Source organism: Tenebrio molitor, chromosome X (genome assembly GCF_963966145.1).
Source record: "Tenebrio molitor chromosome X, icTenMoli1.1, whole genome shotgun sequence".
Taxonomy (NCBI): Eukaryota; Metazoa; Arthropoda; class Insecta; order Coleoptera; family Tenebrionidae; genus Tenebrio; species Tenebrio molitor.
This window is the reverse complement of record NC_091055.1, coordinates 6,627,579-6,647,671: the sequence shown is the minus strand read 5'-3', so window position 1 is coordinate 6,647,671 and position 20,093 is coordinate 6,627,579. Positions and strand designations below refer to the sequence as shown.

General features: G+C 35.6%; 1 protein-coding gene across 3 annotated transcripts; it reads right to left on the bottom strand.

Moving 5' to 3' along the window:
- Positions 1-5,939: 5,939 nt before the first annotated feature.
- Positions 5,940-18,799, bottom strand: LOC138139768 (rho guanine nucleotide exchange factor 17). 3 transcript variants are annotated; one of them, XM_069060234.1, is made up of 13 exons: positions 18,342-18,799; positions 16,350-18,267; positions 11,170-11,247; positions 11,043-11,120; positions 10,885-10,989; positions 10,712-10,828; positions 9,943-10,664; positions 8,097-8,188; positions 7,745-8,003; positions 7,384-7,692; positions 7,263-7,330; positions 6,888-7,211; positions 5,940-6,840 (listed from the first exon to the last, which is right to left on the bottom strand). In XM_069060234.1, the coding sequence occupies exons 1-13, from the start codon at positions 18,458-18,460 to the stop codon at positions 6,431-6,433; spliced, it is 4,599 nt and encodes a 1,532-aa protein (XP_068916335.1). In that variant the 5' UTR covers positions 18,461-18,799; the 3' UTR covers positions 5,940-6,430. The 3 variants fall into 3 exon arrangements, with proteins under 3 accessions (XP_068916335.1, XP_068916334.1, XP_068916336.1); XM_069060233.1 differs by having other exon boundaries at positions 7,745-8,009; positions 18,342-18,798; XM_069060235.1 differs by having other exon boundaries at positions 7,384-7,674; positions 7,745-8,009; positions 18,342-18,798.
- Between the last annotated feature and the right edge of the window lie 1,294 nt (positions 18,800-20,093).

The window sequence follows — 20,093 nt, the reverse complement described above, 5'->3', positions numbered from 1 at the left end:
GTTTGGCCAAATGCAGAGCTTCAAAGCCAAGTATTAGGGTAGGCGATTCTGGTGGTAATCGGTGCTGCGTTTATGTCAGCACCGACAGATAGCAATGGAACATTGAACATTGATGCTGTTCTACGGTTCAACGTTAACATTAATATAGAAAGCTTACAAAGATGGCAATAAAATGTGGAATAGAAATCTTTAATGTTACCTCATGGATGATGAGAACCACAAACTAGTGATGGGCATAACCAAGAGATTTGGATAATCGAATGATCAGTAATCGAGTGATTCTATTCTAATAATCGAATGATTTAATAATCGAATAATCACTCGAATCTCGGACTCGCATTGGTTACTCGTTAGTTCCCGAGAAATGGATCGGCGAATGCTTCGGCCAGCATTTTCGGACGGGCAGCTCGTTTGAACGAAATATGTAAACACTCGGACGAGCCGCCGATTCCATAAATCCACTTCGGCACTTCTACATCTACAGGTTTCGCTTTGTTTTTATTTGTAATCTGGTCTGAATAATATTTAATATTTATTGTTATAGATATGTGTTTGTATGGATATGTATTTTTTACAATATTCTATGCTCGTCAAAAAATTCTAGTAGAATTTCTAGTGGGATATAATAGAATTTAACTAGAGAATGGTGGAAAATTTTGGAATATCTAGTGATCAGTACAAATCAGAGATCACAACACTGTTTCCAGGTCTGGAGTGATCGCTCATCAGTCATCACTCATTTATACGAGTGATCATTCTTCACTCATCCACACGAGTGATAATCGAGTACTCGAATGATCTAGATTCTAGAATAATCGAATGATTCGATTATTGTCACTCGATTATGCCCATCTCTCCCACAAACAATACGAATTGCAGTTTATTTAATATTAATATTCTAATAAACCTAGTGCATACTCGACTTCAACAAAACGAATACCTACTTATCAGAAGAGCGAAGCGACGTAAGTAGGTATAAAATTACTAAATACCTACAAACGATGTCCAGAAATTATTTCTCTTCAATAAAATATAAAATGAAAATGTCTAAATAAAAATGCATTTAACATATGTATTTCTTTACGGAAGCTAAAATTTAACAATAAATTAATGTTTTATGAAATAATGAGTAATTTTTTATATGAATGCCTTTGAATTGCATCAAAGAAACTGAAGAAGAGGAGAGATGAAAACGAGTAAGTGGAAAAAAAAGAGTAGTGAACGGGAACAAAAAATGTGTAAATTCCTATTTCCAAATCGCTACAATATTGGATTATACGTTTAATAAAGAATTTAATTTTTAATAAAGATAGAAAATGTTCGATAATAGTTATTTATTATACTTACGAGTTTTATAAGACACCATTTTGTCACACGCGTTTTTTAGAGCACGAGGAGCGCAGCGACGAGTGCTATAAAGCAAACAAGTGCGACAAAATGACTTATAAAACGAGTACAATACAATACTTTTTCTATTTTGCCCCTTAAATTTAAATAAAGTTCAAAACATAATGCTAGGAAAATTATATTTGGCAAATATAAGTCTTGGTAACGCTGGTAAATAGACGAACAATTGTAAGTTTTGAATTTAAAGTGTCGTGAAATGCAGTGAGCACGTAGCAACATCTCACTATGAGTCACTGCCAACATTAAAAATTTAAGTAAATGTTCCTGAAACGCGTATCGAAAAGAGCTCCTTTTCGAAACCCGTTTGAGTGTTACACTGACTGTGTTATAGGTGCAAAAGAGAAAAAAGTAATAATCGCCTGATAAAAATAAGAGACGTATGCAAAAAATGATCGGTGGTTAACATAACAAAATGCTCAATAAATATAATGAAAATAAATAATGGGCATAGTAAACGCTTGATAAAACTGCGGAAATGTAGGGTGGAAAAAGTAAACACACCGTATAAGGAGTTAACACTTAACATACGGTAAAATCAGTTAGTAAGCGTTCGATAATACATAGTATATTGTGGAACCAGTGCAGAAAGTATAATTTTACAAAACTCGTGTGAAGGTTTAAAGTAAACAAGTACTGTATAATTGTCATTTTCACACGTGTGCTGCACGTTATCTTTTTTGTGCCCGTCCATTTGTCAATTAAAAATATCAAATTTGTGAAATTTAAATAGGTAACGTTAAAATTTGCCTTACAATGACATCTTTTTGAGTTTTTTTTTGAGTACAATAGATCATGTTATAACTTGTTTCCATAAAGTGTATATAAAATTCAATATTTCAATGAATTGCTATAGAAAATTGTAGATAATAATATTTGACGGGTAGACGCCAAAAAATAATGGTGCAGCAAAGTACTTTCCGCACCGGGTGGTAAAGTACTACTTTCCACATTAATTTAAGTGTGTAAAAATTATCCTTCTAGAGGTAGGCATAGAAAAAAATAATTGTTGTGTTCCGCCTCATGAAAATCTATAAACCTATTTTATTTAAATAATTCCTCGTAGGTACTTCGTATGGATACAATTCACAAATCTATCTCATTTACAAGAACTTTCAACAGTCATCACATTCTTTGGTCAGTTTGGTAAATGTTTTCTTTAATCAATATGTATTTGTTTTAATAAATGGGTTCTTTGGAGAGTTCCTTCTATAAGGATTCATATTCATAAACCATTATAATTAAATATAAATAATTAAAACCTAAAAGGAACAATATCTTGTACACTCCATGCACCTGACAAGCTTCTTTCGTTATGTAAACGTCGAGGACATTGTGCTTCTCGACAACGTAGAGCTAGTGAGAAGACTGAAGAGGACGAACCCCTTCGAGTTGGTACAGTAAATAGTGCAAAGCAGAACACAATGCAGAAGTGTACACGAAACTTGTGTAGTTAAATTGATAGAATTTTTATTAATGAGTAAAACCTTAGGCAAGTTGATTTTGTAGTAGGTACATAGTAGTTGAAGATAGACAAAAATTGCTCGTTGATCCCATCGGCGATCAGATCAGTAATATCAATAAAACCTACAAGGGTACAAAAATGACAGATACTGATTTATTTTTGCAAATAATCCAGTTAATAACATTCACTAAAAAAATCAAGAGAAACTCTATATTTGTTAACTTTTATATGAAAAAGTTTCGGAGTGTGAAGTTGGAAAAAATAAATAGAAACTATTGGCTTATTCTTGTTCTTGTCTCCATCAACAAACCGTAGTTATCAAATAACTTCGTTAATCTTTCGAGGTGGCTTAATTATTTTTGATTTGTAACGCCCATGGGTCAACTAATACGTAATTGTTACGTGAGAGCAGCTACCTAGTATCTTATTGCCATTCGCACAATCACGTGCCTAGGACTAAAAGGCCATGCAATTTATGTTTGGTACCTAAATATTCAATGCAGCACTGATGTTTTTTCCATTTAGGTATGTGCCTCGAGTTGACCTACATTCTTATAATATTATATATTGTACATATGTATTTCGTAATCAAATGAAATACATAAGCTTTCAGATCATGGGATATGGTTAAAAGTCATTTGTTGGAAGAGACGTTTTTGTTAACTGTAAATTTAGGAATATGTATTTTCTATATTTAAAAAAATATTCTCCCAACCCTTACGTCAAACAGTTAGACCTTTTCCGCAAGATCTGGCCATCAGCAGAAGTAAAAACAAAAGGGTACCATAGTTAATAGTTATACCTAAATTTTTCAAATTGTAAATTAGTGCATGGATCAAAAATTTTGTTCAATTACTCCTCCAAAAAGAATAGAAAAAAAGCGAGGAGGTTTTATAATAATTTTACTTGGAATTATTTATAATGATTATAGTAATTATGTAGGTACATTCTTTGAGTTTATTTAAGTTTTACGAGTGTATTTGTAAACTAAACGTAAACCCAAGCAGCGTTTCGTTTCATATTATTAAAAAAGGGTGATTCACTGTTGTGAAATTATTGTGTAAAAAGTACGAGTATTAAGAGACGTAAATTGTACAAAAGTAAAATCATGACAAAATGAATCAATTTTTGGCGAGCATCGAACAGAAAAGCAGACCCTTGAAGTTTGCGTATCCCATAAGACACAATGATTTTTTGAAAATCGTCCAATTTTTTACCGATAAACGGCTACATAAAAAATTATTTTCATGCCTTTAAATGCCTACAGAATGAACATTTTGAAGCTCTGACTGGCTTTAGGCCAAAAATTCAAAATCAAAAGTAAATTTTACATTTATGTATAATAAACAAATTTTAAAAAAAGCTGAGTTTTTCACGGACATCATTTTTGACATTTTTTTGACGTCTTTCTCCTCCCCGCTTTGCTAGAAAAGTATTGAACATCTGGTGAGCCCTAGAAGGCGAAATCAAATAAAATATGGAGGGAGGGAAACTTTTCCGTCCATGAAATTCAGACAAAATCAATCAAATTTTGTTTATTTATAAAAGTGCTGAAAGATGAAACCAGCTCATAAAAGTGGTTATTTTTGAAAATCATCTACTTCTACTGTTATTGTTTGTAGTTTTTTTTTGTTTTTATAAAACTGCTTATTTTAATTGCTTTGAATAACCGTTTAATTCTTAATTTGCTTAGCTCCTAATTTTTTGGAAAAAGATTAGTCTCGTTGAGGACACACTTCAAAAACTTAGGATTTTTTTCTCCAATAGCCAGTAAACTTGACACAAAAAAAAATTGATTTTGCTTTACTCGGGGTTTTTAGAAAAATCTTACTTGAAACTCATTTTTTGGTTGGAAAATATTTTTTCGAAAAAAAGCAAAAAATACAATAAGAGAGGAAAAAAGAGATAAACAGTAAAACATTAATATTATTTATTTGGAAAAGAAGCCTCTGGAAAAACCCGTTTTGTCTTGAGTTTAACTTGGGAAAAATCACCTATTTTGCTGTCATTAATTTAATCAAACGAAAGAAATGATGAAAAATGAAATGTTTTTTTTTCGTTTAGAAATTAAATCATTCACGTTATTCCAATGAAACAATAGTTGTCAATTTTTAAATCTTTAAAAAAATAGAAAAATAAACTACATACCTTGAAAATTAAATCCACGTGGACATTATTCAGTGCTTTTGGTACACGTTATGCCGGGAACAACTTTAAAATTCAAATGATCAGCAATATTTCTCACACTAACCGACGAACCCCACTCTCCCACCCCCACATGATCAAATCAAATTTAAAATGTTATCCCTTTGACCAACAACATCTCGGTTTCCCTTTCAATGTTTCTAGATTTTTCGTCTTCACTTTTTCCACCAAAATTTGAAATTTAAATACCCCACCCAAATTGACATAAAATATTTGTTGAATTACAATTTTCAAAAACGTATTTTTCCCCAAAACACAATTCGTTTCTGGACCAACAAATTAATTTAAAATAAGTTAATTAACCCGAACATGTGCCCCAAACTAAACAAAACAAAGTTCTCAAAAAATTGAGCATCCAAGTAATGAGAATATTTTTAAAAAATGTTTAGAAATAATGAAAACAATCTCCCAAAAAGAGCAAAACCAGGAATTTTTAGAACTCCATCAAACTACCTATCAATTTTTCTAATATAAAAATATCTCGACCAATGTTGATTGGAAAAAAAAATGTGATAGATAGGAATTAGAAATAGAAGAAAAAATAAATGACGACTATTTGCTGCTTTTATCGTCGGTATTAGGAATGTTTGTTATTACCGCTGAAACATTGCTTTTGTTGCTGTCACTTAGTTATTTTTGTGTCAACAATAAAAATATTTAAAAAAAAATCAAAAATATTTTTAGATGATTCCAGAATTAAATTTATAAATTGTTTATTAATTTTGCTATTAGGTTTATCGGTTGAATTAAACTCGATTATAATTGAATAAAGGTATTATGGGAAAACATTTATTTAGTTTATGTGTTATGAATACATATTATATGATTGTTTTTTGTATATTATTTAGGGAATGAAATAAATAAATAAATAAATAAATACTGTATTTTTTTATCCACGAGAATAGAATTGGCAATATTGATTGAGCAATATAAAGATAATTTTTTTTAAGTGCTGTATAAAGTGTAATCATAATTATTTAAAAAATTTATTATTATAAAACAGTTCATTTCGATGTAAGGAAAAATATAGGCATCATCATTAAAAAAATAACATATTAAATTACATTTTGCATCTCTTGTTCTTTCATAAATAAGTGCACCATAATTGACTTTATAATGCAGTTATTTGCGTCAAACAACACATTAGGAACATATCGAGTTAGGCGACTTCAAAGATAAATTAACACTACCACCACAAATCAAACAATACCGTTATACGCAAACCTAATATTACTATCACACATTTTACAAAAATGCATTTATCACTCGAACATGTAACGGTTCAGATATGCAACATTCAAATATTTATAACTGTATTAATTAGACAATTTACGACGCGGCTCCGCGTCGTAATTATCAAATGTTCCACAGTAACAAATAATTTGTAGAATCTTCGCGACCTGCAACTTCCGATAAATTGGTGCTTCGAAAATCTTCATATCCGTCCCCCCCTGATATCACCAACAACCTCGAATTACTCCTCTGCTCCGGCTTGCCCTTGTAAGAATGTCTGTACTGTTGCGCTTCACCACTTCCAGAACTCAACTCCACGAAAGTCAGAAATCGGACGTGGCCGGTGTGTCCGTGCGAAACTCCCGTTACTGTCGGGACATTTGATAATTTTGTTGTCGACGATGTGATGTGCGGTAAAGGCATTGTCAATAGAACACCGGCAGACGTTCCAATCCATAACAAATCCTTACACGCCAAAAGCGACGTGACCCTCAAACATGCCGCTTTATGTTGTCTAATTATGTCATCACAGCCTGAAACAAACCTATCAGATCGGCGCTTTTCCACGACAGAAACTCACTTGTTAACATTTTTGTTACCGCTGGGGCGACATTCACCTCGCACAAAAGCTCAAAATTAAGAGTGTGGAAGCACTTTACAATGGCAGAGTTTTGCAAAGACAACCATAAACCGTTCCCAAAGAGAACCATACACGAGACGGGTTTGTTACTATCATTGTTTACTGTGAAATTATTCTCAGTAACTAGAGTTTGCGTGTTGAAGACTTTTATTGTATTGCCACATCCACACCACAATTTACCGGCATTTGGAAGCATTTTTGAAACGGGCATACAAGTCGAACCCACTGTCACAGTTGTGGGAGAACTCACATTCCAACCGCCAGCTAGAAAAAAAAAATCTTCAAATCTACATCCGCTCTGCTTCAAATACTCACCGCTGTCTCTGTCATAAATTATCATATCTCCGTTTGCCAACGAAATAAATACACGATTATCTAAATATCTGAAGAACAGAAACGGGATTAGATTTTGACAATTAGAAGCTATGTGTATTACATTATTGATAAAATTGAAGACCCGTGCTGAAGCCTGATCTTGTTCTTCTTAATCCTAATATTGTCGCTAGAATTGTAGACGTGTATGCACCCATCTTCCGTTCCCAACCAGATGGTTGACTGTTGGCTATCTATATCTTCTAAATCTAAACTAGAAACTTCAGTGGTGTCGGCCACTTTCTGGGGTTCGTCGGCTTCTTCATTGTCACTTTTATCCTCTTCGTCACTGGAAGAACTACTGTCGAACTGAATTGTTTTGTGCTCTTCGGCTTCTTCCCGGTTGTTGTTGCCTCTGTTAGTAACAGATAGACTATAATGAATTTAACGATTAAAAACCAACTAGTTTACTTCGATTCAATTACCTGTAACTTACTCCTGGAACAGAAGCGATACACAATATTCTAGCGTTGCAAACGCCGTTGCACGAAGTTACCGTAGGTTCAGGTTGCAAACTGAGAATGCAGACCTGGCCTACGTAACCATCACTGTTGCACACCCACACGTCTTTTCCGTTGTCCCCTAAAGTGGGAGCTGCACAAGTAAATTGTAAACCGGCTCTGGTTTTACGAATGGGGACTGTTGCTAAGAGTTCAGGACATGGTCTTCTGTCCCCAGATATTGCTAAAACTGGTCATTTAAAAATTTTGCTGTAGCAAAAAAGTGGCGAATGACTCGAGGGAAAAGTTGTACCGGCCAATAAAAAAAATTAATTACCTAATTTATGTTTCGCCTCGTTGAACGATTCCTCCCAGGATGCACGCTTTTCAGGCTTTGAAAAAACTATCGATATGTTTTCCAAGCCATTTCTAAAAAGAAATACAATTCTAAAATCCATACACTGTCAAAAATGCAAAGCTAAGAGTCAAAGAAAAAAAGCATTAGCATTACATCATTATTGAATTATTGGATGGAATTAATTTGTTATTAATTATCAAATAATAATAGAAAATGAAAAAAAAGTATCTTTACGATGTATTATGCAATTCAAAAAATATTTTACAAACCCTCTTTGCTGCTAATCTCAAAGAAAATAGTCTAGAATAAATTTCAGACTGTTTGCTTCACCGATAATGAAATTATTATTTAATGTACATATTACAAAAAAAAGAAAAATCATATAAAGATTAAACTTACAATTTTGATTCAAGTTTTAATCAGAACGAAAATTTTATCAAAATTCTACACGATTGTATTTAAAAACATAGTTACATTCATATGAAAAAAAAACACACAACTGAGCAACAAAAAAGTAAAAGTCATTCAAAAACCAGTTATTATCAATTCATAACTACAAATATTAATAAATTATTTTCTTAGCATTATGTTTTGAACTTGTTTATTTAAATTTAAAATAGGGCAAAATAGAAAAAATATTGTTTTACACTCGTTTTATAAGCCATTTTATCGCACTTGTTTGCTTTATACCACTCCTCGCTGCGCTCGTCGTGCTCTAAAGAACGCTTGCGACAAAATGCTGTCTTATAAAATTTGTATAATAAATTAGTAAATTACTATTATTTTTGGGAAAAAATTAAACGGTGGGGGTATTTTCTGTTTTTTTCTTTAAATTGCTGCCCACCCAGTAACAAAGTATTGCTTTTTTTTAATTTGAAGAAAAAAATCTAAAATTTTCACTCTTACGTAAATACAGGGTGTCCCAAAAATGGCGTACTAACGGTGCACTACGGTGTAGAAGAAATTACCGTAAACGTCAGAAAAATGTTTAAAAAATTCTATTGGACTTATTTGCTGATTTGGCGGTCTTTGAAAATAGCACTTAACACGTCAATTATTTTGAAATATTTGTATGAAATTGTCATGACAGCTACCTTTAATCGTACATATTATTGCAAAGTACATGATCACTCACTATCAATGTTTAATACTGCATATTAGAGAATTTAGAAGCTTTGGAAATCAAAAAAAATATTTTAAATTCACTACGGTAACATTGCAAGGTAATGATGTACGAGTATATCTTTGTTTACATTGTATTACCGTTAATAATAATAATAAAAATAATTGTTTTTTTTGTCGGAAACATTTTTTCCATATTTTTTTCATGTACATTTAAGCTCGATAAGGTAGTAGGTAGTTTGTACGCCAATTTTGGGACACCTGTATATTAAACTCACTTTGGTTTAATCAACTTGTAAAGGGGCGACAATAAAATTATTTTTAATCATCGCTGTTAACCACACCTGTACATATAAAAAAACATTTACGTATAAATTTTGTGATGAATTTAGCAAATATAAATTTTGACCGAGTGGATGGACGTAGTATAGGAGTTTTTTAAAATTTTATTAATTTTAAGTAAACGTTGAGAAATGTAGGGATTTGATAAAAAAATTAATAACTGTGATAAAAAAATCTAAAAAAATATTGCTCGTTTAAATATATCACCTCGTTAAATTTTAAATGGCAGGGGATTCGTTAGATTGCCAATTTGGAAATTTAACGATTTACAATGTCAAAAGGGCTAAGTGTGGAAAAAAGTGTGAAGAAAATATGTCTGAAACGTGCAAACATGTTTTGTACAATGACCTGTCGTACTTACGATGTATTAAGTGTAAGGTCGAGACAAGAGAGCTGCGAGTCGCTATTTTGTTGCTCCAATAATTGCTTATTTAAGGATGTCAACATATCTCTAATGAGATCATCTAATTGGTTATGATTACAATGTAAAGACCAGCTTAATTCATTAATCTTGTTCAAGATTCCCACATCTCCAGACAAATTCTCTATCTCAGTCATCATCTGCCTCAAATTCTCATCTTTGGTCTTCACTATTTCTAAATCTTCTAAAGCTATTTTCATAAGTAATTTGTACTTGTTTGCTTCTAGAGTACTCGTAACGCTCCCCTGACCGGTCGGTCGTCGTATCGTTCCACTCCTCCTTTTAATACTGGTCACAAGCAATAAATCCGAAAACAGAAATAAAGCCCTTTCTTTGCGCGTCCCTCCTCCCGCCGCCATACTGACTAAATCGTGCCTCAAGTACTGACGATCCGACGACACTAATTCTATTAGACCCTCTATCAAACCTTCGATGTCTCGGAGTTGTTCCAACTCCAAAGTTTCCCTTTCCGTACAATTTATTTTTAACAAGTGGTCGTGAACTTCTTTTTGGGCCGCTAAAAGCAAGCTGTGATCCGGATGAGTGACATCTGTATGTTTGATAAGTCGCTGGAGCAGGAGTTCATATTTGGGAAACTTCTGAATCGGTTTTATCAACAACGAGTCCAAAGCTAATTTTCCTTTGTGTTCCCTCGCGGTCGTCTGAAATTTGGAATTTTTGCTAAAAATCAAACACCCCGACTGATTACCTCTAAAAATCTGACAAACGCGGGTTTGGACTGTTGAGCACTTTTGATGATTTCTCTAGCTCTCTTCCAATTATTCACGTAATTTGTGTAACTTTCAATAACTGAAGATTTAGAAAACTGAAAAAGTGGTAAGTATGAGGGGAAATTTAAGGGTGCCGTCGGAATGAATATACCATTTCTAAGAAAACATCTCCGATTTTTTGCTTAATATCCCAGTGTTCTAGACGCTTTTTTAGCTCCTCTAGAAACGTCTGGTGGTGATCTAACAAAAACGGGATCTAAAACGTGCGAATGAGTGAAAGAAAGGTTACAAGAAAAAGAGACAATTTACTTCGTAGAAAATTTCGTCGACTAGTGTGGCATCCAAAAGATTAGTGTTTTCAGGACTTTTTAGGGGTTCCAAATATTTCTACAAGAAAAAATAGTGAAATGGTTCTCGATTGATAGTGAAAACTCACCGTGACCAATATTTGTAGGGATTCGACGTACGTTCTTTCGTTATCGTAAAGCTCGACGACCACGTGCGTTCTCGTATCCTGAAATATAAACAGATAATGGTAAACAAAACACCCGAATAGATGGACGAAACTCGCGAAAAATTACCGAAAACGCGAGGGTGTCGGAGAGATTAAGCGACACTTGCGACTCATCTTCACTCTCTTCACCTGTTGAACAACCCTCTAAACGCAATCGCAACTCGCGTCTCGAATTAATACCACTCATTTCGACTAACATCACATTTCTACCGTGCCACACCTTACCGTCATGTCGTATATACTTGCAAGTCCGACTTGCGCCGACGCGGGACGTCGCGACGCAACAGTTAGCACCACCGTTGCTAGGCGATGCGTCGCTTAAAGCATCTTCAAACAACTAACAATTAAACTATTAATTAAAAGCTTTGCCATGGCCTACCGCTCCCTAAAGCACTGATCAACAACATTCCGTGCTACATCCTCAAGTTTCACAAGCAAATCTCACCAGAAACATTCTCAAAGTACAGCTTCTAATTAATCATTAATTCTGTTCATTACCTATTCTTTTGACACCATCTACTCAAATGAAAGTAAGCAAATAACTGCGAATTCGGAGCACTTTGATCTTCCACGGTGTCTACTTTCGCACCAAATTGAAAAGTCGTACGGTCAAGAGCAGAATTTTGATGAGATGTTAAAAGCTGCCAAAAATATACCAAAAGCAAAATATTTATGTTAGTAAAACCCCTTCAACAACAAGTCGTACAGTACTGACAATCAACGTGATCATTACAATTATTCTGATGGTGACTAGTTAAGTAACGAAACGTTACACAACTTCGATGAAATAAATATACCAAAACGTATCAGAATGATCAATATGAATTTAAAATAAAAAAGTCTTTGCAATTCAGCTACATTTCAATTTCTTGGTGAGAGACTTGGTAATTAAGATTTTTTTTGAATAATTTTGATTTTAGAAAAAAAATTCAATTATGTAATTCGAAATAGTTCAAGAATAATAAAAAAAAATACAAAAATGGAAGGGGGGTTGGGAGGCATGACACCCCAAAAGTGTCAAGTCTATTTGTAAATTCTGCTTCGGAGTTTGACTTAGATTGCAGTTGCAAATGAGGACACGTTAAATATATAACAATTTAAATGTGTGGGAACATATGGAGTGTGCTGCCACGTTCTATAACCAAGATGAATGTTTATGACTTTTATATTATTTATAATTCGGTATCAATTGTTTGTTGGCAAAATATCTCATTAAATACTACAACTCGTTTTATTAGCTGTGGAAATTTTTCTCCGCGTTTATCAAATTGCGTTCGATATTTAATTAGAATTTTCAATCAACGTTGTGTAAAAATACTTTATTTAATAGGTCGAAAATGATATTTCCATTGTTTGAATCGATAAATACAAACATGAGGTCGACATATTTTCAACAATTTAATTCTCTTTGAAATAACTAAATATAACACAATGCAAATTCGAATAGTTTCATTTTTTAAGTTTAGGTGGGGCAATTTCGCGGTAAAATATTTCAAAACAAGGCATTTTCCTAAGCCGATTGATTTTCTTCGATTCGATTTTCTCATCCCGGATCATTTTTAATTGTTTAACAAAATTCATTTATGGCGAACAAAAATTTTACGATATTTACAGAGAACCCACTCGTGTCCTGTAATCCTAGTCCAACAGATGTAAATGTTAAGGAAAAGAAAATCTGAACATTGACACGAAATAATATCGAATGGGGAGAATACCCCAAAAAATATGTAAATCGTTTTACATAAAAGGTTTTGTCTTGAAATTTGGATAATTTTGGCGACAATCAGCAGCGTATAAAAATTAATGGCTTTTTGAATGTTTAAAAAGCGCCAATCTTTCACGCTTTAAGAGCAACAGCTCATAAAAGGTTGGATTTAATTATCGGTTTGTCACAACTTGTCGACCTATTTTTGCGCACGGAAGGTCATGTTCAAATCGAAACGATCGTTTCAAAGCAGATGTCTTTTAAGTAAAAATACATTCCTGAAGCGAACGTATTAGGCAAACAACAAAAAAATCAAATAGCGCCGCGATCGCTCTATTTAAAAGCATTGATGGGTTAAAATTCTGATGCACAGAAGAAAACAGGAGGATCGAATCAACTGTAAATATTTTCCCAAAAATTATACCATCTCGAATTCAATTTTCAACAACTGGATGAAATTTTATTTTCAACGATTTTCATCGCATCTCTTGCAGAACCTTATCAAGATCTGTCTTAATTGTATTGCATTCGCTTCCAGAATAAGACAAATCTTTCTGATGTAACTGCAGTACAAACTCCGGAGTTACTTCTGTCAAAATAATGCGACGCTGTGATGAAACTCGTCTCATTTAAGATTCCTTGGATTTGAAGTATTCGAATCTGTTCCACATTTACTCGTGATTACAAAATTTGGTAAATTGATTAAGACTGTACGTGACACATCTTAAACGAACAGGAGCTTTATGATTGTAAATTTCCGAGGAGCTTCATGGGTTATACCACAGTGCTCGTGGCTTACGTAAATAATTGTTACAGATATTCGGTTTCTTCTCCACAGCAACAATTTATCTTCGGAAAATTTAGAATAAATCAAAAATAACAAACAACACTTAATGGGAGTAAAGTAACATAGTAAAACTCGTATGGAGTGAGATAGTTTATTTTGTTTCTGTTTTATTTTGATAGTTTTAATTAACACCGTTATGTTAACAAATTGTTTCAACAATAAAAAAGCAGTTAAACAGTTTTTGGGAAGTAATAAATATGATTATCAGACGTCGTAACTGAGATACTCTGTAAACAAGTAGTTTTTAATTCATTTTTCGCGTATTGGCAGCAGTTATTTTAAATAAATAATTCAGCTTTGTTTGCGTTGAGGAACGTAATGAACTTGTTTCTACATAGTTGAAAAGGATGTCTAGTTTACACGAAAGGTTATCAAGTGACTGCTTCACAACGGTTCCTTAATTTTCCACTTTCGTTTGACTTTCGCACTGTCATAATTTATTAATTCGTAAATTAATAATAATAACAGCATCTCTTTGTGTCTGGAGGGGCACACAAATCCTTTGTTTACTGATTTCTACTGTAACAGCCTTACTTTCTACAGTGAATTATTTACTCGCCTGTTAAGTACGTACAACAAATTCAGCCGATTACGCAAAGGTTTAAATACAAATCTTACTTCCACTATTGAGTTTTCATCGGAAAATGATAAGATCCAAGTTGACGTCACATTTCCTTTGGGGGAATGTGTTTGTATAGAAATGGAAATCGATATTTTCACCTGCAAATTTTAAAAGCACTGCATTTTTAAATCACTCAACTGGCGATTCTTTGGTGCGTAAAACGACTCCCACCTGACAAAAACCAAATACAAATTGTGTCAGTGTCGAAAAGCCGTAACGTGCAATTTAATTAACTCGACGTTCCCTCCATTCATCAAGAAATTCTCCATTACACAAAGCCTATTTTTAATTTCAGGGTATCACATTATGATGAAAAACGAGATGTGGAAACTCAATCACGAAATAAAAAGCATGGGAATTTCTGTTCCCCAACATCTGCATGAAAGTGAACTGATTTATCGTACGTCGGGAAAAATGACTATCATTTGACCTAAACCTACTTTAATAGTTGTAGCTTCGATCTGTAAACAATTTTTGGTAAAGTTGTAATTTTCCACCCACCTATTTTACGGCCACAGGACCACGTTAAGGAATCGATGGGAATTTTTGTAAATCCTGTGTACACACTCGAAGGATGAATCTTTCACGAACCGCATGCCGACCTCAATTCTGCAAACTTACATTCGGTATGGACTTTCTTTCGAAAAATCCTGTCGCCAAACAGTATTTTGAAAATTAATGTTGCACGATTTAATTTGGTAATCATTTTCGGCAAAATAATTTTACAGAGTAGAAAATTGCTTCGAATGTGACGTCACTTGTGGCAAAACGAGTCTCTCTGGTTAAAAATGAAGTGTTCTGCTTTTACGCCAGAAGCATTTTGTGACAAACTCAGAAATGAACCAGTTGGTTGTGAAGCTCGAAGTCAATAGTTCATGAATAGAAAAGCGAAGACACGTGGACGGTTAGAAAATATTGACTTTAAACGTTACAAGGCGAACATTCGGTGAATACTCATTTATTTTCTGGGGCAACGGTCTATTGACAGGTTTATTTTAGCGACAATTTTTATTTTTATACAAAAGCGTATGACGAATAAATTTTATACGAGTTCGTTGATGGTTAAATTTACGGGAGTTTTGCCCGAAGTTTCGGGACGCGCAGACAAAAATAAAAAAATTAATGAGTAAATAATAATAAATAATCCCGGATAAAGAATCGAGTCAACAAAAACGAAACGAATCCAGATAATCCGTTTGATAAAAAAGCTCGATTTATATTCAGGCTGACTTCTTTATAAAATACCACGAGGTGATAACACAAACAACACCCACACTATCCCGTTAATGTTACTCTATTCAGAATAAAAAGGATAAATTTTGAAGACCGCGATAAAATATCACTGCAGGAACCCACGAAGAAGGTTTATATTTAAATCCCGTAATTCTGGCCTTTGACCAATTTATTATCAGAAGTCTAAATAAAAATAGAGCGGAAATGCAAACAATAATTTTCATCAAAGAAGCAAAATATTGTTGAAACTTTGCTTACGTTGGAGCACTCGTAAAATTTAAATTCATCCGGATTTGATTTGAATCGTGAAGGAAACATATCGGAGTTAACGCAAATTATTAATCATAGCTGACGTTATATCGAAAAATAATCGGTGAAACAGATAAAAAGACCGTCCTGTAAGTCATTAAGATGATAAAAATAACGATTGTTTATCGATTACTGAAAAAATTGCGCGTTAGCATATTTGAAAAAATGTCAACGTTGCACGATAGGAAAATTTCATAATTAAAAAAAAAAACTTAATCGACTCTCAACTTCCGTGTACTCATGTCAGTCTACTTAACGGAGCTAAAGTGTAACGCAACATGGACTCATTTACGTTTGAAAGTCGTGTGTACACATTATCTCAAATTAAAAATGATCCCGAGTGTCGCATATCAACGTACGACGGCGACGTTAAGAAAGCAACTTACATTTTTTTGCTGGAGGTTGGCGTCCGACGTTGCGAGTTGCTCCGAACTCCCCCTGAGCAACTGTTCGAGCAACTCGTGGGACACCTCGGCGTTGGCAAAGCCCTCCAACTTCGAAGGACTCGACGTGGTTCTTTGATGTGTGACGACAAGTTTTTGATCATTCTCAGCAACCAAACTGTCGGCACTAACTTTCCGCTTGGACAAAGTTGGCAATTGTTTGGGCGAGGCTAACAAGTTGTTGCAACTTCCCTTTGTGTCGTCGAAGGAGCTGTTACAGGAACTCCGCGATCTTGCGTGTTTCGGTTTGGGATCGCCGCTCTGCAAGGACAAGTCTTCCAAGAACTTTAGGTCGTTGTTCAGTTGAGTTTTCCTCCCGATTTCGGGTTTTTTCATTTCGGCTTCCAACATCTGACCGTAGGGGCCTCTCAGAGGACGCTTCGAGTACCGTCGTGGGATGTAGGGACTGACGGAGTCGCCGACACTCAGTCTGCTCTCGCAGTCGGAAATGTCTGACGGTGCTAACGAAATTTGATCTAATTTACGCTCTCCGATTTCGGGTTCGCCCTCGGATAAGGAATCCGACCTCAAGAGGTGCATCCCTCTGCTGGCTATTTTCAAAGCTGCGTCCTTTTCGTCTGGTGATTGCGAGGTTAGTCTGGAGTGGTTCTGGCTGTAAGGCCATTCGGGTGCTGCGTTGTTGTCTTCAGGACTCAACGGTTCTTCCTGAGGACTGGTCCAAACAGGATATTCGCGATTTTTCTCCTCGCTCGTTGCCAGTTTGGCAATCTCGAAGGAATCTTCGCCACACTTGGAGTTCTTTTCGGAACACGACGCAAAATCTCCATCTTCAACGAACTGGGGGATGACATTTTCAGTCGTCTGGTACGGATTTGGCCATTGAGAGATATAAATTCCTTTCCGACGTCTTAGTTTGTCTCGCTTTTTTTCCTGGATATTAGGAGTGGCTGTATTATTTCTGGTTATGAGATATTTTAGTTTGTCATCTGTATCTCGTTCGGGAACGTCGCTCTTCTCTCCGATGTCTTTTTCCGAATTGTCAGTATTCAACATTTCGTAGAACTTGTCGATGGTGTTCGACTCTGGAGAGGAGAGAGACTCTTGTTGGACAATATTGGGCAACTCCGACTTGAAAGTGGAAGTTCCGCATCGCGAGACGTTCTTCGATCTAGGCAAAGTTGCAACTCCTCTGCTGAGCGACGTTTCTTGGTCGGCATCATTGCAGGTGGTATTCCTCCTTCTCACGTACTTCTTGTCATCGTTGGAGTAGTCCACTTGGGAAAACGAAGCACTCCTGAGAGGTGCCAACCTGACATTGTCATCTGGCGGCTGCTGCGGAGTGGTCGGTGCGGTTCTGGATGGATGTCGCGTTCGAGGAGGAGGCACCGGTCCGCGCTTGAGTCTCTCGGTCAAATCTCTGAGTCTCTGGTCGTTGGATCGCTTTTCGAAGTCCCTGGGTTTGTTGGTGCTGGCCCGATTTCCGCCGAAGCGGAATCTAGGGAGCCGATCCAGGGTGTTGAAGATGTCCTCTTCGTCGGCGGTGTCGTCACCGTATTCGCACAATCGGGCGTACACTTGGGGTCGCACCAGAGCACAACGCTTCAGCTGGCTCTTCAACAAGCACTTGGTGGAATATAGTACATGATCGCGCACCGCCGCCTGCTGAGGCAGATCTGACGTAGCATCCTCGGTCATCCTCACTCTATTTGCGCAACTAATTATATCGAAGCTATTAATAGGAGCCGTGGTGAGTAGCGGGATCCGGGAGACGGGGCCAGGAACAACAGTCGTCGCCGTGGGCCAACAGCACTGAGAACGGTAGCGCGGCCCAGCTCCTGGAGGTGGCGGAGACACCGCTCCCAGCCGCATGCCGTACCGCACCGAGCCCATAGTCACAAATCTAAGCCAAACTCGTTAAATCAGACCCTCATCCGGACGTGAAACTAAACCCTACAACACTAAGAGGATATCTACCTTTTGTAGAGGCTGTCGTGGGCGGGTGGTTCGCTGCCGCCTCGATGGACGCAGCTAGTGCAGTCGTCGCAGCGGCCGAAGCAGTCTTCGTGCCACCTGGAATCATGGTAACCCGACATGTCGGTCTTTCAGGTCACCCCTTTCGGCGTACGACTCATCCTCTCTGACTTGCGGAGGAAACCGTACCAACACAAGGGTGCACTACGTCTTTCTCGCCCATCGCCGTTACTCGCTGCTCTTCGATGAAGTGTGAAGAGTGTGGTCAGCCATGACACAAACACAGGTAGATCGAGTTGCAGACGGCAATGGCGTCCGCTTGACTGGGCACTTACTTTAATAGCGCGTTTCTATCTTATCGGTGGAGGGGACACCGACTTAAAAAAAATGTATCATTGAAATGTGCTCGTCTTAAGTCGTGGTATTAAACCAGTCACTTTTGCTGCTTCTCCAAAAACATCCGAACCACCTGTCCGTCGGCTTAAATAGTTAAGTAGGTGGGTACTACTTTGAGGTACTCCCAAGCAACCCGAGAGACGCCTGAGAAATAATGGTTGCGAATTAATTCAGATCGAAATTGTACTTCAATAGAAATTGTTTATCACTTGATAATTATTCACTTGATTAATTACCTAAAAAACTGTTCCTTAACATTCAAACTAAATATAAAAATATCGTAGCTGTATTCACAATTTTGTAACATATTTTCTTGCCACACTGTATAAATTCGATTAAAATAATAATAATTTACCTAAGAAACTTTCTAACTTTAATTGAATTTTTTTCATTATGTGTATTCATGCCGTATATTTTACTTAGAACACAAAAGCACTTTGTATTTCTTTTACCTAAAGCCTGCACTGCGGTCCAGAAGGTTACCCTAATAAATACTTAATTGGCTTGTTAGCTTTATTTCCTATAAAATTTTCAGCATGTTATTGATTACCACTGCGGTACTCGACACAAATTCTCAAACTTTTCACGCTTGGCATTTAGATATTTGATTTGAGAATGAAATTTTAATTTTTTATTTTCTGTTAAGTAATTAAGTTTTTTATACTTTCCACTCGAAATTTATTACGTTTATCGATTATCTCGTACAACTTTGAATCCCAGTAAAATTTTACTTTATTCTCCTGAGACCGATTCAGTTATAAATGTTACTCTAGAAAGTATATTTTTTCAAATTAAAAACGTTTAATTTTTTTATGATGTGGACAAACTTATACAGGGCATTTGAAAATGCGGACGTTTTAAATTGAAAACAACTAAACCCATTCTTCAAAAAAATGTGTAACAGTATGGTTCCAGAAATGCAGCGATTTTATAGCAGGGCAATAGTAATTACGAGTATTACGCCTATTGAGATACCGATAAGCGACTTAAAGCAGGCCTCTGTCAATCACAATCATCACTTTCGTTCTGTACCTGTCAGTTTACACGAATTTACGATTAGGGGTTGTACCTGCGGTTTAAACCTATTGTCGGTGTCGTTACGTTTATACAATGGTACCCTACCATAAAATCGCTGCAGCTCTGGAACCACTACAGGGTGATTCATCTTTTACCGCCGGTAGCAAAATTGACCTTAAAATTTATTATTTAGTTTTCATATTTTGCAGACCTAATTTATTATTCATAAGGCACGTAATATCGAAAAATGAAATTTATAAGTTAATTAGGTCAAATTTTCGCATTTTCTCAATTATTAGTTGTTTAATTTATTCAACCTTGTGGCATATGCACATACAGGTA